Source organism: Topomyia yanbarensis, chromosome 2 (assembly GCF_030247195.1).
Source record: "Topomyia yanbarensis strain Yona2022 chromosome 2, ASM3024719v1, whole genome shotgun sequence".
Lineage (NCBI taxonomy): Eukaryota > Metazoa > Arthropoda > Insecta > Diptera > Culicidae > Topomyia > Topomyia yanbarensis.
The window spans coordinates 65,506,644-65,531,243 of record NC_080671.1 but is presented as its reverse complement, the minus strand read 5'-3'; the positions used below and the strand labels follow the sequence as shown (position 1 = coordinate 65,531,243).

The 24,600-nt window shown below is 39.9% G+C and overlaps 1 protein-coding gene across 2 annotated transcripts in view; it reads right to left on the bottom strand.

Moving 5' to 3' along the window:
• LOC131678238 (protein bark beetle) overlaps window positions 1-24,600 on the bottom strand; it is a 79,047-nt gene that overhangs the window by 2,686 nt on the left and 51,761 nt on the right. Inside the window, exons 3-10 of one of the 2 annotated variants that reach the window (XM_058958230.1) lie at window positions 19,944-20,119; window positions 13,648-19,877; window positions 13,376-13,587; window positions 12,959-13,314; window positions 12,774-12,899; window positions 892-915; window positions 323-791; window positions 40-261 (exon numbers count right to left, since the gene is read on the bottom strand). In XM_058958230.1, the coding sequence (XP_058814213.1) occupies window positions 40-261; window positions 323-791; window positions 892-915; window positions 12,774-12,899; window positions 12,959-13,314; window positions 13,376-13,587; window positions 13,648-19,877; window positions 19,944-20,119 (7,815 nt within the window). The remainder of the gene's footprint in view (window positions 1-39; window positions 262-322; window positions 792-891; window positions 916-12,773; window positions 12,900-12,958; window positions 13,315-13,375; window positions 13,588-13,647; window positions 19,878-19,943; window positions 20,120-24,600) is intronic. The other variant, XM_058958232.1, reaches the window with a different exon arrangement.

Below are 24,600 nucleotides of genomic sequence, written 5' to 3'. Positions count from 1 at the left end.
GGGAATTTAGTGAGAACAATCATAGCTAAACATACTTACAAAATTTCGCCGACGAATCGATCCCTGCGGATCAATGCTGTTCAAGCTTCGCATACTCTGCCGAATACTGTTCCGTCGCTGCAATCGCTGAGTTTGCCGATAGCGTGATTTGAACACCCAACAGAAACAGATGCACAGTAGCAAAGCAAAAACCATTATCAGCGCGCTCAGCATTGCCACTGCAACGGCATCCGCTTTCCAGAAGAGTGGATCAATTTCAACCTAAAAGAATTGATATACATATAAAACAACTGCTAGGTCGTGTAATCATGTGATCGCCAACCTTCGGATCGATTTCGCACAGGAAAGCGTGCCGTTCGTGGCACTCTTCAATCTCTACGTTGCGATAGATGAACGATGTGCACCGATCGATGTAGTTGGGGTCCTGTATCCAAACCTTCTCCGCCGAGCGCAGATAGCGGGACTGTTGTTCGAGGAAAAACCACAGCGGAGTCAGATCACCGTGAATAAATGGCAGTGACGCGTTGTCCGAACGGCAGAATTCCCGAGCTTCGCGGAAGCTCATCGGAGCACCTACATACATGTAGCACGTGTCGATTAGCAAAGTCCAACCAGGAGGACATTTGCCGTCCAGTACGGTAAGATTGTTCATGTGCAACGGGAGGTACTGCACCTCCAGCAGTTTAGGATCGTCGAAGCGATCTCGAATGCGGGAACCGACGGCCAAGGTTTCGTTGTAGCTCCAGTAGTTATGTTTGGCGTCGATTTTAGTCTTCCAGATGTCCAGGGTGCTAAAATCAAAAGACGATGTTAATGAGGTAAGACTGTACAGCGGTATGGATTAAGAGATACATCGTTTAATATTCGAAAGGACAGAAAATCTACACCTACCTATTCCAGAACTGGAATTCAAACCTGCTCACACAATGCGGAGGCCGTGTTTTGCAGAATAGTTAGTTGATATATGCGGAATAGAAGAAATAAGGCATGTACATTTTGAGTTATTGTTTTTTGAAGGAAGGAGAAACACTACCGCTTACTGTTTGGTAAATCTCAGATATGGATATAGTTATGTTTATGCACAAAACAGCATGTTTAAAGGCTAACAATTTTAATTTTAAGGTGATCTTGATGTTGTCTATAAAAATATCCAAATACTATTAAGCGGAAGTATTTCATTCAATGTACAACAACATTATTAGCTAAATTCGAAACACTAAACAAAATTTGAATATACATTATTAATGAAAGGAGGCAACTCTTACCTTGATAAATATATATTTATTATTGGGTGTGTCGATTGTTATTCATTACAATAATGATTCATTGATGCATTAACCCGTCAAACTCAATCTAATAATTCTTGTTCTATGATTGTTAATATTTTATACCGTTTTCCATTTCCATTGCTTGAAAAATGAATCTAAGAATAATATCTTTTTGATAGATTAAGTTCATAGCAGAATCAGGAAAACGTTGGCATTGACGTCTTTGAACACTCTTCAAATACATAAGTAGTTGTAGATTGTCCTCAATGATTATTAAATGTTGTCTGTTTTATGGAACTTATAAATTGCTAGCATAAACTATGGACGTTTTGTATTGTTTAATTCTGTAAATCATGAATAAAACATTTTTCCATAAAAGCATTGTATTTTTCACAATTCTCTGTTTTTATTGACCGGCTAATGCCCAAGTTTAATATGAATGAGTTAATTAAACCCTGCGTTAAGGGGGCGTCTGGAGTAGTGGTAGTATTAAACCTCTAGAATAGCATGAATAAATCTTAACATTACAAAAAAGATAAATTATTGCCTTTCCTTCAAAATCCTAAAGCAAAAAAACTTTCGTTTTGAGCACTTTACACCAGATATCCCCCTTAATGGGATTGGAAACTGAGCTGAAATTTCCCAAGCGGTCCTCCTAGAATAGGTTAAATTACAATTTTAATGAAAGATCCATTTTTAGGTAGCACTTGCCATTGCAAAATTAAATCCAGATAGATTGTGCGAAGAACAATTTTTTGACAAAAATATTTCCATTTCAAGTTTAAGCCTTGGGTCGGTTGTGAAAGACGTGAATTCGGCAGGTCAGAATTGTGATGGACTCCATCCTAGCAGGCCTTCTGAGGCATCACAGAAACTGACCTGTCAGATTTTCACACCATCTATAACACGGTGCTACGGTGATTTTGTACTTTTCAAGAGACCTAGTATAGGTTGTAGATCTCATCAAATGCAACACAAAACAATGTTGTATACCCTCAACATCTTGATTTATTGCAAAAAACGATTTTTCGAAACTTTCGGCAATCAACATTTTTTTGCGTGATCTTTTTATAACCGATTTTAATTTTTTTTGACTGTTTGGGAAAGAAGCGGTATGCCATGTTATGTTCTTTTGTTAAAAGAACTATGCGGTTTTGGGACAACAATATGAAAGTTACCATTATTTTGCCCTTTTTTCATTAAAAGCATAAAAATTGCTCAACATTTTGTATTAGGAAACGTCTTTGTTTCAATAAAAAAATGAGGAGAACATTTAATTCCGCATCCGGTCGTTGGATACGGAATTAAATGTTCTCCTTAAATTTTATTAAAACAAAGACGCTTTCTATTAGAAAGAGTGTTGCATTAGATATTGCCCATCCTACGAATTTTAAGACTCTAGCGCGTGAAATTTTTGACAGCTAGTTTCCCCCGCTCACTAATACTTATGCAGAATTTTGACAACATATCTCGTGTCATTTTTTATCGATTCGCGTTGGAAATTTCATTAAAGTGGATATTTAAAAAAGATACCCATAGAATAGCTGATATACTTTCAAAAGTCTCTAAGCGGCGCGCATCGGTAAACATTGTTTGTTATGTGCTGTACGGCTACTCTTTTTTAGGACTTTCAACAGCAATACTTGCCATCATGTACCCGAAACACAAGTCAACAACGACTAATTGGATCCAAACTTACCAAAGTTTTTTTTTTTCGAGGAAAGAATATTATCGCGATGTAAAAAAAATGGCATTTAAAAAAATCCACAGAGACTCACGAGAAGGACATTCAATTAGTGGTTGCAAAGGCGTTAGATACGTTTTCTAATCTGTTTCGCAAATGCGGTTATGTAAGAGGTAGAAGATTCGACCCAACAATTGCCCTAGAAGAAAATCTCACTGGCCTTGGGTTTAAAGGCAATTCAGAGAAGCGAAAGTAAAAAGTGTATTTTTTAAATCTAAACATGGTTTTTTTAAAAATCAAACATGTTTTCTTATTAAATGGAGCATTGGTTATTAACATTTTAAAAAGAAACATTGTTTTTTGTTATGACCGAAATCATCACTGATGATCGACATCATCCATCTACTCTATTCGACTGACTAAAAATACTCCAAACTCTGGTTCCTCCACTTGCAGTGCTTCTTCCGCTGCTGAAATGAACGAGTCGCCAATTCGGTCTCATTGCTCAAGAACCTCCAGGTGCCGTTTTATTGGTTGCATTTTGACGAACATGTTTTGAGTAATTAGTTGCATGTCTTCGAAGGCTTCACAAAGTGATTCTACATCTTCATGATACCCAGCATGTACACTATGGGCAATAGCGAAACCTCGACGAATTGCTTTCAAACGAGGCTGTTCTTTAACCGAAAATAATTTCACCAAATGTGCGGGGGAGCATCGTGCAGCAATGTTTCTTTGCAGTGAAACTCTGAAGTATAAATGGCATTGGCCCACATCATCCACGCAATTTCCTTTGCGTTGGAAAGCATATCACCATGAGTATCTCGTAATTTTTGGGCAAGAACAGCAACTGATTGGTTCGAAGCAGCGTTCCTCCGGCTCCAACAAAACTTCGCGCACTGTCTTGAAAATGCTCTTGTTGTTGACAGAAAATGAATAAACATGCAGTAATAGATGGATTTCTTTGTTTTTTCCATATTTATAAAAGTGTAGAGGTGACTTGATCTACCGTGTAGCATCTATGGTTGGTTTTATCATTGAACAACGCAAAACGGATGAAATCCTCCTCTTCCGGAATCGACTTGGGTCTCCAAAAACGCATTGTTCGCATGTAAAAATCATTTCTCGTTTCAATTTTTTTTTTCGCCTGCAGCCAACAACTGAGTGAATTGCTCGGCAGTATTTCCAGAGACTCTTCATTTACTCACTTCCTTGCCTGAACTATGGCCCTTAAAATCCCGCACCGCTATCAGCAGCCAGCAACCAAGCAATCCTTCTGTCAATTTGTTCTGAGAAAATCTGCTTTCACTTTGTTGGTGATCAACATTTTCTGCTTTGCTGATATCCATTCCGGTATCGAACAAGCTTAAACTGTATTCAATCATTTCAGTTGACAGAGCAGCTCCAAGAGAGTCATCGTCACGCAAAAGATCGTTGCGAGAATAGTTGATTCTATTTAATCACTCTTCAACTTCCGGATCCGAATCCGGAGGTTGTAAATCGTCCGCAATCATTTATTATTTTAAATCGTGTCTGAAAACAGTTCTGCAATAACATTAATATCACATATTTCAGATCTTGTTAAAAAAAATTGAAAAATATCTACCTAATCTAGCAGTAGCAAATTGCAAACACAAAACAAAAAGAACTGTCAGATAGGGTGCGAAAACACAGAACGCATGTGTATATGTGTAGTGAGGGGAATGCACTGTGCAAATATTTTCAACGCAGGAGTCTTGTTAGGTGCAAAATGCGCAATAACCATAAACAGAAAGCCTTCCTACAAGGTCGCAAGTACTCATATTTGACTCCCTTTCCGCGAAGACTCCATATCAAGAAGACTGATATCTCTTTCCTTCCCCCATACAAACGAGAAGCGACAGAGGTTACAGCGCCTCTATTGGAAGAAGGGAGGAAGCTTTATGTAAAAATGTATATGTGTGTGTGCATCACTATGGAAAGTACCACCTTTACCCGCAAGTGGCGTTGCTGTTACTGTCTCCGGATTCTGGACAGAGTTGCCAGTCTTCTTGATATGGAGTCTTCGCTTTCCGTATAAGTTCTCACACTGTGACAGCAACATATAGTGTCAGTCATACTACGTGAGTGCCTTTGCGAAAAAAATGTTCTGTCTTTTCGCACTTTTGTTCACTCAGTTTGACTGAAGCCTCTCTATGACAGTCAGTATTGAAAATTATTGTCATTAAGCCTAGCAAAAGAAATTTTAAATTAAAGTCTTGAATTCAATATTACAGTTCAAATACATTACCTATTAAACAATTGGTTTGGTTGCTAACCGAAAATTGTTTGAGAAATATTGTCTTTCATTTTCCGTCACCGTTTTGATAAGAGTTACAAGTCACGTAAATTGCTCTGTCTGTAGATAAATATTTTTGCAGTAAACCAGGTCAAAAAACAACATGCCTTACTACCAATTCAGGAGCATATAAGCTATAAGTATCTTTCAAGTTTAGCTATCAGTATGTTACTGATTTCGATCGAATTTAAGGCAAGTGCTATGGGTCAATAAACACTGGCTAGTAATTTAATCGTTTATGGTGATTATTTAGTGAATAAAAACTTCGCTTGATGAATTTGCGTGGTAGACAAAAAGGATAGAGAAATTATCATTGTGTGTTGTCACTTGACTCGGCTGTCTGCGTCCCGTCATTTTTTTTCGTCACTATTGTTGGTACTCACTATGCTCAGCTTCGGTTGCTCAAGTTCTCTCAACTGATAAAGACGATCATTTTGATTCGTGACCGAAGCTTTGCGTACATTTTGAAGAAAAAGTGATAGTCATGATTTTGTGCAAATCTGTTTTCTAATAAAAACGTTGAGCATTTCTCATATTTTTAATGAAAAAATAGTAAAATAATGGTAATTTTCATACTGTCATCCCAAAACCGCATAGTACTTTCAACAAAAGAACATAACATAGCATTTCGTTGGAAAGGTCATTTCTTATTTATTACAAAACACTCCAAAAATTAAAATCAGTTGAAAAATGACCGCGTAAATTTTTTTTTACGAATCCTGCAAATCACCTGGCCCTGATATTATTCTTCTAATATTTCTTCAAAACTCGGCAGGCATAATTCTTCCAGAGATCCAGACTTATTCTTGGGCACCCATCCATAAGCTGGAGAAAAATTAGAGTAATATTTGGGTCTGTAAAACTATCAGTTTTATATCAATACTTTTGAAACTGATTAAAATTACTGGGCCACTGTATTCTAACGGAGTACTTATCGAGTGTTTCGCTAAATAAGTACCAATTTGCATATAAAAAGGGTAAATCTACAGACACAGCCCTACATACCTTAGTGACAAGCAAACAGCAATTTGTACTTGTTTGATGTCAAGGGTGCTTTTGATAATACGTCCTACATATCAATTCACATCAGGATAAAAAAGTGAGTGTAAAAATTGAGAGGGAACTAGATTCTTCCAATGCTCAAGGGTCAAGAGATCACAGCCACGGAGACACGAAAGCAACTATAACAGCCAATAGAGGCTGTCCCCAGAAAGGTTTGCTATCAACCCTGCTTTGACCGCTAGTGGTAATTCTTTATGATCTGATTGAAATGGGTTTCTAGCTTGTTGGGTATGCAGATGACATTGTCCTAATTGTGAGAGGGAAACATGAATCTGTACTAACCGGTTAAAATTAGCCATAAATTTCACCATGACCTGGTGTTCCAATTGAAAAAAAATCTGCATCCCCGAGAAGCGAAACATCTAGGTGTTATCATAGACAAAAAACCGAATTGTAACTTGCACCTGATATGCGCTGATAATAAAGCAACTACAATTATTTGGGCGCACTCTTCGTGAAGACTTGGGGTCTTAAGCCGAGGTTAGCTTACTGGTCCTACACGACCATCGCTAGACCACGATTATCTCATTCCACAAAGTTAAACAAAACACCGCCAAAAAATTATCTAAAGGTCAGAGGTCAGAAGAGTGAGAGTGTATCGCATCTTTACAATAACTCGTAACTCGGAATAAAGCAATGATAATCTGGCCACCACGGAATTATTGGCAATGAAGAGGCTGACGAATTAGTCAGGAGTGTTTTTCAGGGATATTTACTTGTGCCATCGAACAAGAACTTTCAGCTTGGGCAAGAAACCAACTCCTAAGAAATTCATACATCCAGGTACAACGGCTTTTGTGTAATCACAGGCCTATTTACAGGACATTGTACTCCCAAAAGTATCCCCTGAAAAATATGGCTAAAATCACAATTACAGCTCATTCACATTCATGCATACCTGTCCCAAACGAATCCTCAGTTAAATTAATAATGTAGTATTTGGTTGAAACGACACATGTGGATAAACAAACAATTTACTTCCAACTACAACGTACTCGGGGCAAATTGTAACATGTAGAACAAACACAAAAGATAATCTGAATAGTGGGAATAGTGGCAAAGTGTTATCAGGAAAAAAGTTCTAAGCCCGCTTGCTTTTAAAAATTCGTTGTGGGCGACCCAATTGACCCTTTTACTGGTTAAATAAGCCATCAAATCGGCAAAAGATACAGATTCATCGTGAATTTTTCCAATCCAAAATGTTTAATTCTCGTTTATTTTTTCATGAATTTGTTATAAACAACACGGAAAAAAGGATTATAGACCTCTTTTTCATTCATTCCAAATACACTATGTTTAGTACTTAACAATACACCACCGAGAAAAAAATGGTCCGCTTTTGTAACAATGACAATCCACGCTGAACATCGCCGAACACACACCACAAAACTAGAAGTGGCAGAGTCACTATAAACGGGCCTAAAATCTAACAAACTAATCTTTTGTCTTCTACTGTTAGGAGTCGAGCTTAGGCAGCATTGCTACGAATCGCTCAAGTCTACTAGCATGTCTCACGGCAAAGACAGACTTGTCCCTCTTTACCATGAGAACCAATTGGATTTGATTTTGGTGCATAATTGACTACAGGATATTCCTTTTTGTTAGAGTGATCGTTTAAAAATGAAAAGTGTATTTAGATTCTTCGATTGAAGATGAATTTGGTTCAAGTTTTCTCATATTTTTTTATTGTGTCGTAATGAAAAATCCGGAAAATCCGACCTCTAAATAGTGGGGTACACACATACATACACCCAAAACAAAAATCTCTTGCAATAATTGCAAGCGACAATCACTTGCAAATAATGTTAGCATCGCTTGCAATTTTGCAGTTAAAGCCGCTTGCAATTGTTGCAAGCATATAAAATCACTTCATCTCTCTATACGTACATACGTTTTTTCAACACACTGTCAAAGGATTACCACCACATTCACGTGCCTATGCTGGTTGGTATAGCAACGCACGGCGAGTTTATATTTTCTGTCCAGGTACTTTTTATTCATTCCTCACCAACATCATCAAACGCAGTTTTGTGGTTTATTCATTACACACGAGACAGCATCAAATAGCGGATGTGACGATTGTACGAGTTTTAACGTGCTGTTTTCATGTGTAAGGACAGATCAGTGCTTATAGTTAGCGCTATGATGCGCTAGAACCTGAGTTCAAATCTAGCTGCGTGTTTTACTTTTTTCATTAATCGTGAAATCATCCAATAGTTTATATATGATTTTTATCCACTTATTACTATCTGATAGTATGGTTGGGTGCATAAAGAATTGCTTAGCGATCTGTTTGTGCGAGGTTCATTTTACAATACCAACAGTCTTTTTGCTAACTCATATTGGTCACCAATGCACATACATCGCTAATACATAGGCAAAATTCGCATTTTCTGTTTCTTGCATTGCATGCAAGAAAGCTTCTTGCAATTTTCGCACATTACCAGAACGCTAGCAATTTTCGCTCGTATTTATTGCATTAATGTAAGCGAATCTTACCGGGTACGTTTTGGGTGTACAAGGGGGCAGTATGAACAGGATGGACAGGAGTTCAGGGGCTTAACAAACCAAGGAACTATTGCGAGTTGGGGAGTCTGTGCCGCTTCTGCTAAGATCCCAAGATTTCAGTAATCTAATATCTTAGCAATAAAAGCGGACGTCAACGGACAGGACACGGATCACGAATTGGAAGGCGAGTTTGACCTAAAAGGCGTGCTGTTCTACTCTCTGAGTAAGAAAGGATGACACCGACTTGAAATGGCGAGTGGGCTAACAGCACAGCACAGCCTCCTTCCCGACAAAACCCTGGTAGGTCCTCGTCACCATATAGTTGGTAGTACTAGGTCACCATTTAGTTGGTAGATAGTGTCAACCCTAGCATGACCTCACTGTTGCATAGATAATCGAGGGATCACCAGAGGTGACTACGTACAATGAGTGGAGATGGCGGCCTGGAGTTGGGACCCACCTGCAGAGATCACCGGTTACGTTACCGGTAGCCGCAGTGAGTATCAGTAGCGGCTTGGTACAGAGTGAGCCACGAGGAAACCAACACTGGGGTTACTGAATCGAGAATGCACCCGAGATCAGGTAGAGACACCACCCAGAATGACTAACATCTTGGGAAGTCGTACTTGACGGAGGTGAGGAAAAAGGTCGACGAGCTCTATGAATTCGTGAAGGACAAGCACAATGTGCACGCCAAGGTGAAGCAGCTAGTAATGGGTATTAAATCGGCCGTAGCAACTGCTGAACGCGAACAGAAGGCGCTCTGAATGAAAGGTGAATTAGCCGAAAAAGCTCTGATAGAAGACGCAAAACACTCGATGGCAGAAACTGAGGTGACACCGAAGAGTCACCACAATACTCGCTCGGGGAAAAGAGTTAGGAACACGCCGGGGGAACAAGAGGACCAAAAAAAGCAAAAGAGCGAGCTGGCGGGCACTAGCGACCAGAGGAACGTTGGGAAAGACCGTCGCTGGTGCATCGTGGGAAGCCAGCAGGCGAAGCGGAGAGAACGGAAACAAATGGAAGAAAAGAAGAAGGATCAAGAGAAGAAAGAGAAACGCAAGCCTCCTTGCGCATTCCGTAAAGACGGCTGGGAATCCATCATCTACGTAACATTCTGCCTTGCGTCGCTGATGGATAACATGAATTAGCGAACAGAAATGCCTGAACGAAGGACACTTCCCAGGCAATTGGAAAATCCAGAAGCTGGTGTTGCTGCCAAAACCAAGGAAACCACCAGGTGATTCAGCATTGTATCGGCCGGGATACTTTTGGTAAATTTCTGGAAAAAGTCATCCTCAACAGGCTGACGCAGAAGCAGTTGGCTCAGTCAACGCGAACTCGACGAAAGCATTGAAGCAAAAGAGAAGGGGTGATCGCTACTGCGCGTGGGTACTATCAACGTGAAGAACGAGTTCATCAGCGCCGCGGTGCAGTGCTGCTCAGAATGCGGCATCCGGACTATCTGTGAAGGGTTCTGAAAAGTTACTTGCAGAACCGAATACGAACGAACATGGGGCAGAGGTCGATTAGGGTCACGACCGGAGTACCCCAGGGCTTTATAATCGGCCCAACGCTCTGAAATATAATGTTAACACTGCAACTGCTCAGAGGAGTTGAGATCCTCGGCTTTGCAGGACGTCCTAACGATAACCGGCGGAGATGTTAACGGCAGAGACAATAGGCATCGTGGAAACCTGGATAGCTGATGTCAAGTTACAGCTGGCTCACCACAAGACGGAAGTAGTGGTGGTCAGCAAAAAATTCAGCGTGTCGTGATCAGCGTCAGCAGACACTCAATTCCAGGGCAGTTCACCGCCAGATAATATCCAAGTAGAGCTCGATAAAGCTGGAAGCTAAATGGCTCAAGGAGCGGATATCGGTGTCGGGAGAAAGTTCTCCGTCGGGGAACTCTCAGTCGGAGTGGGGCGAGTTCGCCGCCGGGTAGATCGTTATAAAACCTGGAGCTGAATGACTCAGGGAAACAGGAGCTTAATGGCTCATGGAAGCAGTATTTAAACAACTCTCTGGGAAGAGAGCGCAATGGCGACGTAATAGACGGAGAAAACAAGCAGGAAAAGAATCAAGAGGTAAATCAAAGCTCAAATGTCGAGCAATTTCATGAATTAAGTTGTTGTGTACCTATCTGTATTTACCTCACTTAGGGATTAAAAGAATTCAATATGTTATGTCCAGAATCGAGCATTATTAACCCAATTATGGGAGATTATTGTTTAACGTGCACTGTTTGAAAAGTCATAAACATAAATAGCTTCGAATAAACAAGAGCTGGTCTCTTTTACACCTGACAGTTCTCCGAGTAAGTAAGTTATCCGAAAGTCCTATAGTTTGTTTCAAGTAGGGAAATAAAGTTATATTATACAGTCTGGTGAAAGATAGGTTATTACAAGTGGCGACGAGGATAATTCGAATCAGTGCGTGTGATTCAAGTGCTAGTTACTGTGGTGGAAGCCATCACTACCAGCACCAGTACAAACCGGATGACATTGGGACCAATTCGGGACGGAAGGTGACTTTTAGGCCCCGTTGTATAACTGCTATTTCATCAGGAAGAACAAACGAAGGATTTTCGACAGGTTTTAAATACTGTGTTTGAGGATTTGCCTTTTGGAAAATTGTATAGTGGAAAGAGCAGTTTCTTTTTCGAAGCGCCATTGTGGGAGCGGAATCGCTTTGGGTGTTTTGTGCGGCTTTTGTTTAAAAAAATATCATGCAAAATACTTTCATTCCATTCAATTTGTTTGTTTGAAGTTTCTTTTGTTTTTCATTATTCTAATATACTTTAAAAATCTTTTCTTTATATGCTTGAGTTTCTGGAATAGAAACCTGCTGGGAATTCGACCACCCATTGGCACCTGCAGTTGGACAATTTGGTCTAAAACCTCCGGTAATACGCGATCAGGATTGATCGGGTGAGTTTTTATTTCTTTTACCGTCATATTGGGCTAGTGTATTTCATTTTGAAATTTCAATCGTTGCCCATATTATATTTGTGAAGAAGCAATCCGAAATAGTGAATTTTTCATTTCGTTGATATGACCAGTGTTGCTAGATTTATTTATTGTTTTTGAACAATTAGTTTCGACTTTTTAGCACGTGATTTTTTTTATTTGGATTTTTTAGGACCAAGTGCTGCCAGTATTTTTTTCAAATCGTTTTTTTAAAGTTCAGTGATTTTTTTTGTTTAAATTTCTGGTGTTTTTACAAGATATTTTTAATTGAATTATATGAGTATTTTATAGTGGTGATTTTTTATAAATTTCGTTTTTTTGCCATTAAATTTTTCTTTTAAAACATGGTTCAATTTTCTACTTTGATGGAACCCTTCAGGAAGGGTACATCATTTACTCATTGGGCAGAACGATTAGATTTCTTTTTTGTTGCAAATAAAATACCTGAGTGTGATCGCATAGCGCATTTTGTCACTCTTGTAGGACCGTTTGTCTACTCTGAGCAGAAATTGTTATTCCCGACTGCTAGTTTGGCCGATGTGCCTCTAGCAACAATGATTGAGAAATTAGAAAATAAAATTAGACAAGATTGCTTCTTATGTTTGCCAGCGTATTGCACTCACGAAGAATTACCGAAGTTCATCATTTCAATTTATGAAGACTCGAGGGCACCCAACTTTTCATGTTTGGTTAAAAAACTCTTTTCGTGAACCACATTTTTTGAAAAAAGTGGTTTTGGAAAATGTACATATCAGAAAAAAATCCTCCGTTTAGTAAAAAGCCTGGTTCCGTTAAAGATCAAATTAATTTTATAGGGGAAACCTTCATTTTACAATCGACACACTCAGTAAATTGATTTAATTGAACTATTTGAATAATTAATAGAAACCAAGTGAAATGAATTTACAAGATAGAAAGACAAACAATACTGGGTACATCTAAAAGAGTAAGGACAAACTTACATTGATCGATTTACAGTGATCATTTCATAGTCATTATCAGGATTCCTAAATATGTTGTCCACATAGTGCTGTCCAGCAGTCCCAGCAACAATGGTAGCTCTTCCACTCCAATCGGTTGCAACGTTACTAAAAAAATGCAATGGATTAGTATTGACATCCTTAAAATTTTTCTATGGCAACCCTACTCATAAAAACCGTTGTGTGACGTGGTCTGATAAATCGGCAACCGTACTCGGTCGAACCCGGATACCTGGACAATCCTGCCGCCTTTGTTGCTGTGCACATAGTTGAAACTAAAGTTGGACACCACCTGCCGAAGTACCACTACATCCTGGAAGGCCGCTTCGTTCTGAGTTATGTAGTTATTGTGTACGGTAACTTCCTGATACGGAGACGATTGACGACCCTCAACGTACAACGCCGGACGGTTTCGATTCTTCACAAATAAATTGTTATGAATCCATCCTCGAAGTGACGTGGCCGAGCCTCGGGAATCCGCTCGTATAGAGAGACCGCCTTGATTTTCTTGGACGAGATTATTCTGCAGATCGAATGAAAGTATTTTTAGTAAACAATTGAAAATACGAGATAATTCATCTTACCCTGAAATATAACGTCTGCATATTCTGCACGTCAGCTCGAATCGTAGCCTCGCAGGAGGAGAAGTTCCCATACAACTGGCGACAGTTCCTAATGAATCGATTACGTTCCATTGTCAACGTTGGTGACACTTCACCAACGGTCACGTAGTGAAGAGCACCCCCGACACATTCCTGGATTTCCGAGTTGGAGATATTATGCTGAGCGTCACGATCTGTAAGCAAAGGAAGCATAATTCATAAGATGATCACTGTCCCAATATTCAAGCACCTACTGAATCCAATGGCCGATATTGGCAGCGTGACCACTTCCGCGATGAATCCGTGCCGAGCCGGTGCCCCACTCGCTATCAATCGGACACTCAACGCTGGCTCACCCGTTCTGAACAATTTCTTATGATTTTCCGAATCCGCGTCGACCACTCCTATCACCCTTGCGGAGATATTATAGATGTCACCATCCAGCAGTTGAATCATATCCCGTCGACCGTATTCTTTCGAGTGGTTGAACAGGTTAGACTGCAGTAACCGGAATCCAAGTGGTTTAGCACGGTAGGCTGTCTTGAATATTTTTACGCAGTTCACAGGGTTGTTATCGTACTTGTAGTACACTAGAACACGTTCCTCTAGAATCACTTCCTTGTTGGTATCGCAGATGTCAATCATCGAGAACAAATTATATGGAAGATCCAAATCTTTCAGAGGGTTATAACTGGACTCATCACTTTCCCGTCCTTCACCGGTCAACGAAATTGCATTGATTCCTTGACCTAAGGCCCCGTGAATATTCAAGTAGTTTAGATGAATAGCGTCACTCGGAGACACTAGATTCACAGCATGATGAGCACTGTTTCTGATCGTAACAAAGCTTACACTGGGATTTTTTGAAATAGTCTGCACCGCCGGAGATTTTTCCCCATGCAACATTCCCGCTCGCTCTATTCTAACAAATTCCATAACACTTTCGATTGGTTTTGTCGTAGAATGAGTTGTTGCATCATGAATCCGGTATTCGTACAAGCTTGCCTCAAAATCCGGATTAGCAAATCGTACACCTCCCCAATAGTTTCTTTCCTCCGGTTCTCCATTACAGCTAATAAAAACAAAATCCGAAAACCACTGACACTCGTGGCGTCTTCCGTACAATTGTCCATTCAATCGCTCAGGGCACTCCTCCAGTCGCAGCTCATCACCATGACACTCCATCGGCTCAACCCAGGTCCAAATCCTTGTCAGCGAATTCGTATGAAATTCGATTCTGCGATCGTGCCCAATAAACACATCGAGAGGATCGTAGCCTAGCTCTCGACAAACAACCTGTGCATTACGCTCCGTAAATCTACGATCACAGATGGGAATCCACTGCAGCGTTGTGTGGTTGTAGTACTCCAAGAAGCCTTCTCGGATTTTCTCATTTTCCTGTTCGCTTCCGGAACAGTTTCGATTAGTACAGAGGCGGATAGAATCATAGTTGACCATATTTTCCAGCGATCTCTCCACGCGGTTGATCTGTTCGGAAGCACTCTTGATGGGTTTCAACACGATCTCTCCATCACGAGTTCCTCGGGCAATTAATGTACCCAGTGTTAAAATTCCAACATTGGGAGCAAACTCCATAACCACACCAGGATAAATATTCATCGTCACACCTGGCATGATCGTGATGTCCGCCTTGATCACATACGGTTGCTCCCTTCGGTATATCGCAATATCTTCCGTTATTCTACCTCCGAGGTTATCCAAATCTATTGTTCTATTTTTAGAAATCATCACAGAAACACTTCCATCTATGCTATCCTCGATCAGATATGGACGATACTGCGCCTCTGCGTGGTTATTCCAATCATCAAAGTCGAATATTCTTGCCTTAATGAGTTCCTCGTCCTGCGATCCCCACCAATTCTCGCGAACATCCAAAAAGCTGTTCAATCTAGCCGACTTGATACCAGCGATCAAATCGTAATCTTGCTCGTTGTTACTTATTACGTTCCGATAGATTTGAACCTTTTGAACCCCTCCAAAGCCAATTACACAAGTTGGATCCTTCGCATTTCCACGATCTCCCCGGATGAAGTTTCTCATTTCGGATCGCGTCGACACTACCTTTTCGTTGCCTTCAATATGATTGAAAGCAAAGATCGCTGGAATCTCGCCCAGTATTTCACTTTGACTGTCCGATCTGAACTCTACCAAATATTTTCCAGAGTTTTTAACGATTCTGTTATTGTCAATTCTAAGCTTTTTCTCCATTCCCTTGAAACCGATCAATCCGTGAGCACACACGTTATCCATGAAGATGTTGGAGGAAATGTTAACCGCTGCGTAGTGCCCGTCTATTATTATTCCGAATCGCCTGTTCCTCACCCACGTGTCGTTTCCGAGAAAGACGGAGTGGGTGAAATTCTCGTTGTACTGCCAAACGTACGGTAAACTTAGCTCCAAACCTCCGAAAGAGTTACTTTCAACGGTCGTATCCTGCAGCACGTAGTGGAACAAGTTATTCGACGATCGAAGATCCCGCGAGAACTGTCTTATACCCCGTCCATTATCACGAATCATACTGTTGTTGAGGTGAATCGTGATTTCGGAAATGTTACTCTTATGAACATCCCAGAATGGCGAATGCACGAAAAATGCTTCCTCTCGATTGTGACTTATTTCGCAGTTCACCAGCTTGATCGACTCATTTGCTTTGCGTAGGTAGAGTTCACTTTTCTCCCCCAAATATCGATTGTAGTAGGTTCCGGTGATTCCGCGGTAATTTCGCTGAATTTTGGTCGAAGTTATTTGCAGTGTTGGTACTGGTCCTCTAACAATACGATTGTAAATATTCTGAACTGGCGCCTGAATGGATCGTAACACAAGAACCGCACCTCCCAGAGCGTTGTGTCCACTTTTGTAATGCATGATCGCCCCATAACTGCTGGTGGTGAGTGGAAAAACAGAAACATCACGTTTAACCTGCCATATATCGGAGTTGGTGCTACCAGCCAGAGAGTCATAGATCCACACATTTTCCGTTGAACGATTTTCGATAGGATTCAAAAGCTGGATGCCGATAACATATCCAGGCTGACAACGGATCGTTAATAGTTTCTCCACTGGATCGCCACTCACGGGAACAGTGATTATATGCTTTATCTGCCACTGGTCAATGTCAATATTTTGCAAGTCACTTGGAAGCATTATTGGTCTGTAGTCCGAATCATCAACATTGAAATCTGGAACCATGTTGAACCAGCTCGTGATTTCCCGTTGTTCCATGGCCGAAATGACGGAGTCGTGATTTATTCCGGAACCTCGATTATCTTTTATAATACTTCCGTGGACCTTCAAACCAAGTTGCTTTATACTGATACCGTTGCCCCTATTTCCAGCGAATTCCGAGTTCTTCACGTTATTGACTGATGAACCCGCGTAAAGATCTGAATAGATCACTCCCAAGCCATCCTGCAGATTCTCAACAACTCGGATACTATCAAGATTGTGTCGAGCAAAATCCATTTGCAGTGCCGGCTTAAAGGTATTAGTCATGTAGTCAAACAGTCCAGCTTTCTCGATCGTTACATACTGGAGATCAGCACGTTCAGCCAGTACTCCGAATCGTAGTCCAGCCCAAGCTCCCTCATAGCACCGCACTCCGACGTCATTTTCGTGAGTGCAAGAATTCTCAAAATCACCCTGAGAAGCACGTTCAGCCCGACACTCGGTTATGTCAATATCGTGTTCCGTGCAGCGAATATTCGAGAGCAGTACATCTTCCGAGGTACCCGCACCGGGAACCTCAGACCGTTGCAACCTCCAGTCCATGGGATTCAGCGCAAGGCCAAGCTGATGACAAACTAAGGCTGCATTGATTATCGTCCATCCATAGTCGCATACCGTTCCCCAGCGGCCTTCTATGTAGATCTGCAATCTACCCTCGTGATCACTGACACCTCCAATCAACCTTACAGGAACTTTCGGAGTTTGAGGTTCCATCGGATCAAGATTCACTACACGCTCCGTTTCAATATCCATTGCCATATCGGGATCCACGATAATCGCTTCGGTAGTATCGTTGTCAGTCATAACGGCTTCTCGCTTCAAGGTAAACAAAATATCATCGGGCTTACGACCTCGAGCTTCCAATTTTCCCGTCACCATCATTCCGACACTTGCTGCGAAGTTCAAGATGACTCCGGAATTGATTATCAACTTTCCACCGGGGCGCACGTTGATATCCCTGTCCACTGTATAACTTCCGGCTGGTAAAATTTCCTGTCCATCGACTTCTCCACCAATACGATCGCTTCCCTCCTTGTAGAAGAAAGGCACAAACTTGGCATACTGTGCGATGGTCTGAGTCCCAGGATTTGAGTGATGTAACAGGTATGGAAAATATTCTATTTTCGCGAGATCAAAGCGGTCCTTTCGATGAAACAGTCTTTCGTAGATCCTCTCCTCTTCCTGATATCCCAACCAATTATATGTGACGTTTAAGGCTTTGCTCTGATCCGACAGCTGCGAACCAACCTCGTACTTGGACTCGTAATTGGATATTATGTTACGGAACACGTCGACGTTATTGGACGAGATAACTACGGGAGCTGCGACGCGAGATCTTGGATTTAACCGACCTTCACCACCTAATCCTTCCCCTTCATCCTCCAGAGGGCCAAAGGTTTCTTTTATTCTATTACTTTTGACAAAGTTTCTGGTAAATAGCAACCATTGCGTCTTGTTATCTGTGTTTGGCGATAATCCTAGCGAGACCACATAGATGCCTTTGTTGTACATGAAATGATTATGCTGAACTATCAGTCGCACTGGAAGGTGCCGGAACTCCTCCCAGGGTTTGTTTCTGGTCAGCAATGCTCCATATTTCCCTTTCAGGAAATGATTGTACTCGATCTTTCCTTCTAAATTTAGAATAGGACTAATCACGATTCCAATTTTGTTCGAATGCTCGAAAGTATTGTGTCCTATCTGCAGTCTCAGTCTTCTATTCTCTATCGTGTCAAACCAGCAGGACTGAATATCGATGGCATTGTTCGTACTATCGTTGAACCAATTCCCGGTAATGTTCACCCACGAATCTCCGCAGTAGTTGCCGTGTAAAATAGAAATTTCCAAATTTTTCACTACATTTGAGTATTCGATTGTTGTAGTTTGATTAAATTCCAAAAACTCCTGACGATCTTTTGTTGTTTGATTCAACCAAACCGCAAACCCGTAACCCTTATTGGAACTCAACGAGCTTCGCGAAATGTTGCGACTCCCGCCGTAGTACGTTATGTTGATTCCGTCGCCAACATTGAAACTGATCTTCGAATCAGTTACATTCACATCTCCCGCTCCACTGGTGACATGCAAACCTGCCGCGTGCTTATTGTTTGAGATCGTTGAAGCGTGAACATGAACCTTCGATCGCAGGTTATCGATGGCAATGCCGCGACCTCCGTTGTCGACGATCGTGGATTGTGTTACGTTGAGGTCGTACGCTTTCGTGACACCGGCCGTCACTCGAAAATGAGCCAGAACCTGACTTCTGGCATCCGCTCGGAATTTTATGAACATTTTCTCCCTGGTACTGGTGACACTTTGTGGTCTAGTTGAGTTTCGGATGTTCCACGATGCTAGCAAACGATCGTTCTCCGACATACCGTCGTAAATCTGAATCACAGCGCTTTCATTTCGAGCCATTTCGAAAAAGACAAAATGTAGCGTCAGCACGTAACCGTATCCGGTGGTGAGTGATTGAGCACACTGTTTTTGAGACAGAGCAAACTGTGACTGTTCAAATGACAGCTGTAGCGGATATATCTGCCAAGCTGTAGTGGTTAGCGTGCAAAAATCAAACACTTTGCTTCGATCGGTTCGTTCGCTCGCTCGCAAATCGTGACCAACATAACGAATGCCATCAGCACCATTTTCACTCACAGTTATCCCATCTAGCAGAGTGGCACCGTAGCTGGAGTTTACGAATATACCGAAACCTCTACTTCTGCGCACAGTAACATCTTTAAAACTAAATGCAGCATCATGTTTGGTAACGTTGATGCCGGTGAACGATGAATGATCGATCGTCACATGATCCAAAATCGGTGGAATTCCAATTACCGCAATAGCCGCTTCGGCACTTCCACCTCTACCCGTCCCAGCTCGGATAATCTCAACATTCCTCAACTCCGACAACGATATGAAATCATACAGTATGTGGTTATGAGCCAGCGTTTCCTTGCTTTCGGCGTTCTCGAACCGAATACCTCGCCAATGCGGTGTCACTTGATCGAACAAGGGTAAACACTGAACACCAATATCGCTGTGGTAATCACACACCCCCGAACCGATCTGTTTCGTGTCCCAAGCACAACCTCGCAGGCCAGTCTCGGTACCGATGCATTTGGGATCCTCGAGCAGCAAACGTGGCTCATAGTTTTGTATTCGATCCATCCAGTTCCAGAAACGCCCACCCTTGTAACCCATCTGGCGGCACGTGGTTTCGTAGTCGGCGATTGTCCAACTAAAAGGTTTGAATTTGAATTGGTTATTAATATTATTCAAAGTTCAGTGTCTAATTAGTACTTACTTTTTCGAATTCGTGCAAACAGAGCGCCATTTACCCTTGTTTAAAAGTTGCAACCGTCCAGCCAATGGGCTAGGTCCATCGACCAGCCGTGCTCCGACCTCTGTGGGATCGGATGCGATGTCTTTGTAGCCTGAGTTCGGCAGCGAGGTGAAGACGATTTTGTTTTCCGATGTGCCCTGCGAAATGGAGCAAGAAAGTGAAACAATTATGGAAATGCTTTTAAATGCCGGCACATATGGGGTTATGAGCGTATTTTTACTCTGTTTTCTTATAAAGCGCACCGCAATCATACTACGAACAATTCTGTTTCGACCGATCTCGCTGCCAACAATGATTTGGTTAAGCAATAGTCTCAATGATACTCTGTTTCTGTTTCGAATTAAAAGATGTGACAACTAGCTTATGAAATCGGCGTCTTTCTTTGATCCATCATCCCGCGGCACAATGAAAAAACTTGTTATCAACGAAGATAACCATCGCTCTTTAAACTAGGCAACTACGTGCTAGCCAAAACAGAACTATCACTGAAAACAGGCTTATCGCCCTACCACTACATTTGTGGTTTCTGTTGGAAAACGAATCAGCTGAGTTCGTGAAAAAATCGAAAGCAACTTGTAACAGTAACCGAGTTGTAGTAAAAGCAAAATAATGGCGAGAAGCGCGCCTTCACACGCAATTTCGCTTGAAAAAAATATATATCTGCGGAACATAGGTAAAGTGTTGAAATTGCTGCAACAACGGACAAGCTGTGCATGAAGGGATGATATGCATTCTACAAGAATTTCTTGGCTCAAGAATTTTTCCTATAAATAAACCTTTACTTTATTAACGCTAATCTACCATTGAAATCTGATGCCAAGACTAACACTGTCATCGGTGGATTTTTTTCGGCAAAACTGCTCGCAGTAGTATGATGTACTCTATACTGGAAGCTGATAGAATGTATTTTGACATCATGTTTCATGACTCAACGCAATTGTGAGATGTTTATTCACTCGTAGGTAGAGCTGCTAATTGGCGACACTGTAGACGCATGTGGAAAGGGCGGGGGCGGGGGGGGGGGGGTAGGGTGGTGTTACCATTAGTATTTTGAACTGTTTTATTTTTTTTAGTATTTTGAACTGTTTTAAAAAAAGTCTCTCTGATTAAAAATAATTTGAATACCGCGAGCCGCTTCGACACATCGAATGTCAATCGACCTTGTTCGGTCACTTGATCTAAATTTGAAATAACGAACTATTTTACCAGCCAAGTTCGTAAAACAAGTTTGAATATGTTACTAATAAAAATTGGATATTTTCTAAATGGGGTCGGCGGAAATCGATGTCGGAAGCCATCTTGAAATCCAAAGTAGCGTTTTCCGGTTCAGATAATTTCTCTATAACCTCAGCAATATGGATATTTTCGGAATGGGGCTGACAAGAAGATTACGGAAATCAATAACGGAAGCTATTTTTAAATCCAAAATGGCGATATCCGGTTCACATAAATTTTTTTTCAACGTCAACAATATTGATATATTAGGAATGGGGCAAAGATATTGATCAGGGATCTGTCGATGTCTGAAATCGTTTTGAAATCTAAGATAGCTACATCCGGTTTAGATGCATTCTCAATCACCATTACAATATGGGTATTTTCGGAATGGGGTTCACAAGAAGATGGCACAGATCGTCGTCTGAAACCATTTTGAAATCTAAGATACTGACTTCCGGTTTAAATAAATTCTCTATAACCCCAACATCTCACAATCTAAGATGGCGACTTCCGGTTTAGATATATTCGCAGAAACCTCAGCTATGGAAGTTGACGAGTAGATGACGGAAAATGATGTCAGAAACCATTTTTAATATCCAAGATGGCGATCCGCTTTGGATAAATTCGCTAAAACCCACGACCAACGGCGTCAAATATCTATTTCCATCATCTAATCAGTAAGCCCGTATAGCTGGGGTTGTCGAGAATATGGCCCAACCGGAAATCGCCATTTTGGCCTTCAAAATAGCGCCAAGCATCGCTACTTATCCAGTCCATTGCAGGAATATATGGATTCAATTCACTTTCTTTTGAACGATTTGTTTTTTCTGCCGTTCTTTGCAGTGACAACGCTAGAAGATCTTTAGACTGTAATATCCGTTGAACTTAACGGTAGATAGCTGTGAGTTTTCAAAAAATATAGTTATAACAATTTTAAAACTTATGATTCCAACATATTTCACAAATGTTTTATTGTTTCCAACAACGGTAGTGCACCACCGACATCGACATTCTTAACATAAATATAATATTTACGAGCACCATTCGCCAACCATCAACGTCAAAAGAGCTTCAATACAGGTAAAATATGGATTCTTTGTTGCTATACGTTAGATAATTGTTGATCATCACGACGGTCTCGGTCTGACTATTTAGTAACAGTATCCGTGTCCGCTGGTTTCAGGAATATTTTCTGAACCTCTTTCGCTTCCAGTTGATCCAGAATCCGGAGCAGTACGGTTTCAGTTGAGCCTTCGTGAACTGCTCGTTGGTTTTGAATGAATAAGTTTGAGTTTTTCTCTGCCGGAGCAATGTCAAAATAATATGCTTTTACATACGAAAACTTATCTTAGATGAACGAAATGAATTCGTGCGACCAACGAAATCGTACACAAATATTTATTAAAATAAACGAATCATTTCGTTTCATTCACGAAACATAATGTCGTTATCAACAATAACATTCGCGCAATGTACACTAAATAAGTAAATTTTACGAAAACTTTTGTTCATCAAGCGGTCATTTCTTCACACCACAATCTTGTTAGTATCCAATGAGATGAGCAGGTGGAAAAAAAACCAATGTTGCCAGATCAATCCCTTTAATTAAGAAAAATCGGTGCTGTCAAACATCGATCCTAATAGATCGAATGCGACCAACAAAATTGTTCGTAATATACATAAACGTTCATTAAATAAACGAAACATTTCGTTTCAGCCGCGAAAAACAATGTCGTTATCAACGATAACATTCGTGCAATGTACGGGTCATTCCACGTCAGATTTACAATCAAAATTTTGATTGCTTCCAAAAAATTTTCTTGCATTCTTTAGCTAAAAATAATTGACACGTATTTTTTGTTTTGGCTAAATTTTTTATTAGTTTTTTAGTTTTTGAACTTTTGAAGCTTATTAAATTGAACATTTTTCAATCACTGATAACTCGGAATCAATCCGATATATGGAAAAAAATATTAAATAAAAAAAGTTGCGTTTTTAAATGAGCTTACCGAAAAATTTCACAAAAAAATATTTTTTGTTATATAACTTATCAAATTTGCAATTATTTGAAACAAATTGAATTTATTTAAAGTTGGACTTTTTCAACTTATTGTTTTCTTTAAATATTAATAATTATGTTAAAAAGATTGTGTAAAAATTTGGGAGTGGATATCAAAATACTTTGCGAGATATTACAATTATAAACTTAAAACAAGGCAATTTTGCTCTAAACGCCCAGTGATAGGCCTATTATAATTGAAATATCTCGTAAAATACTTCGAGTTCCATTCTGAAATTTTCACACAATTCTCTCGATATAATTATAAATTATTGGAAAAAGATAATAAAATTTTTTTGGCGCGGTCCTAAAAAAATTATTTGCTTCTAACATTTGCAGAATACAAAAATTACATAACAAAAACAAATATTTAAAAAAAATCCGGTTAGGTCACGCGAAAACGTAACTTTTATTATTTAATGGTTTTTTCCACTAATCTAATAGTTTCTAAGTTATCAGGTATTGAAGAATGTTCAAATTAATTAAATTTACGACATTTAAAAAAGTATTTTATAAAGTTCCAAAACTCATAACTTGAAAAACATATCAAATTCAGTCAAAACCTAAAATTCGTGTCAATAATTTTTAGCTAAAGAATGCCAAAAATTGGAGGGAACTAAAATTGTAGTTGTAAATCTGACGTGGAATGACTCGCATTCTGCAAATTTAAGACTTTTTTGGTGGTATCCAAGTGTTAGAAGCAAATTTTTTTTAAAGTCGCTCTGAAAACAATTTTTTTTGAGAACATAAGTATATTAAGAAGATAATGTAAAAAATTCAGAATGGAACTCGAAGTATTTTACTACGTATTTCAATTAGAACAGGCTTATCACTGGGCATTTAGTGTAAAATTGCCTTGTTTGAGTTAATAATTGTAATATCTCGCAAAGTATTTTGATATCCACTATCAAATTTTTACACAAACTTTTTAACATATCCTATTTGAATATTTGAAAAAAATAATAAATAAAAAAATGGTCCAGCTTTAAAAAAATTCATTTATGTCAATTTGTTCCAAATAATTGCAAATTTCATAAGTTATATATAAAAAATATTTTTTTGTGAAATTTTTTTGGTGAACTCAATTTTCATATAATTTTTTTTCATATATCGGATCGTTTTCGAGTTATCAGTGATTGAAAAATGTTCAATTTATTAAACATCAAAAGTTCAAAAACTAATAACTTGAAAAAAAAATCATATTCAGCCAAAACAAAAAATACGTGTCAATTATTTTAGCTAAAGAATGCAAGAAAAAAATTTGGTTGTAAATCTGACGTGGAATGACCCGTACACTAAATATGTAAAATTTACGAAAACTTTCATTCATCAAGCGGCCAT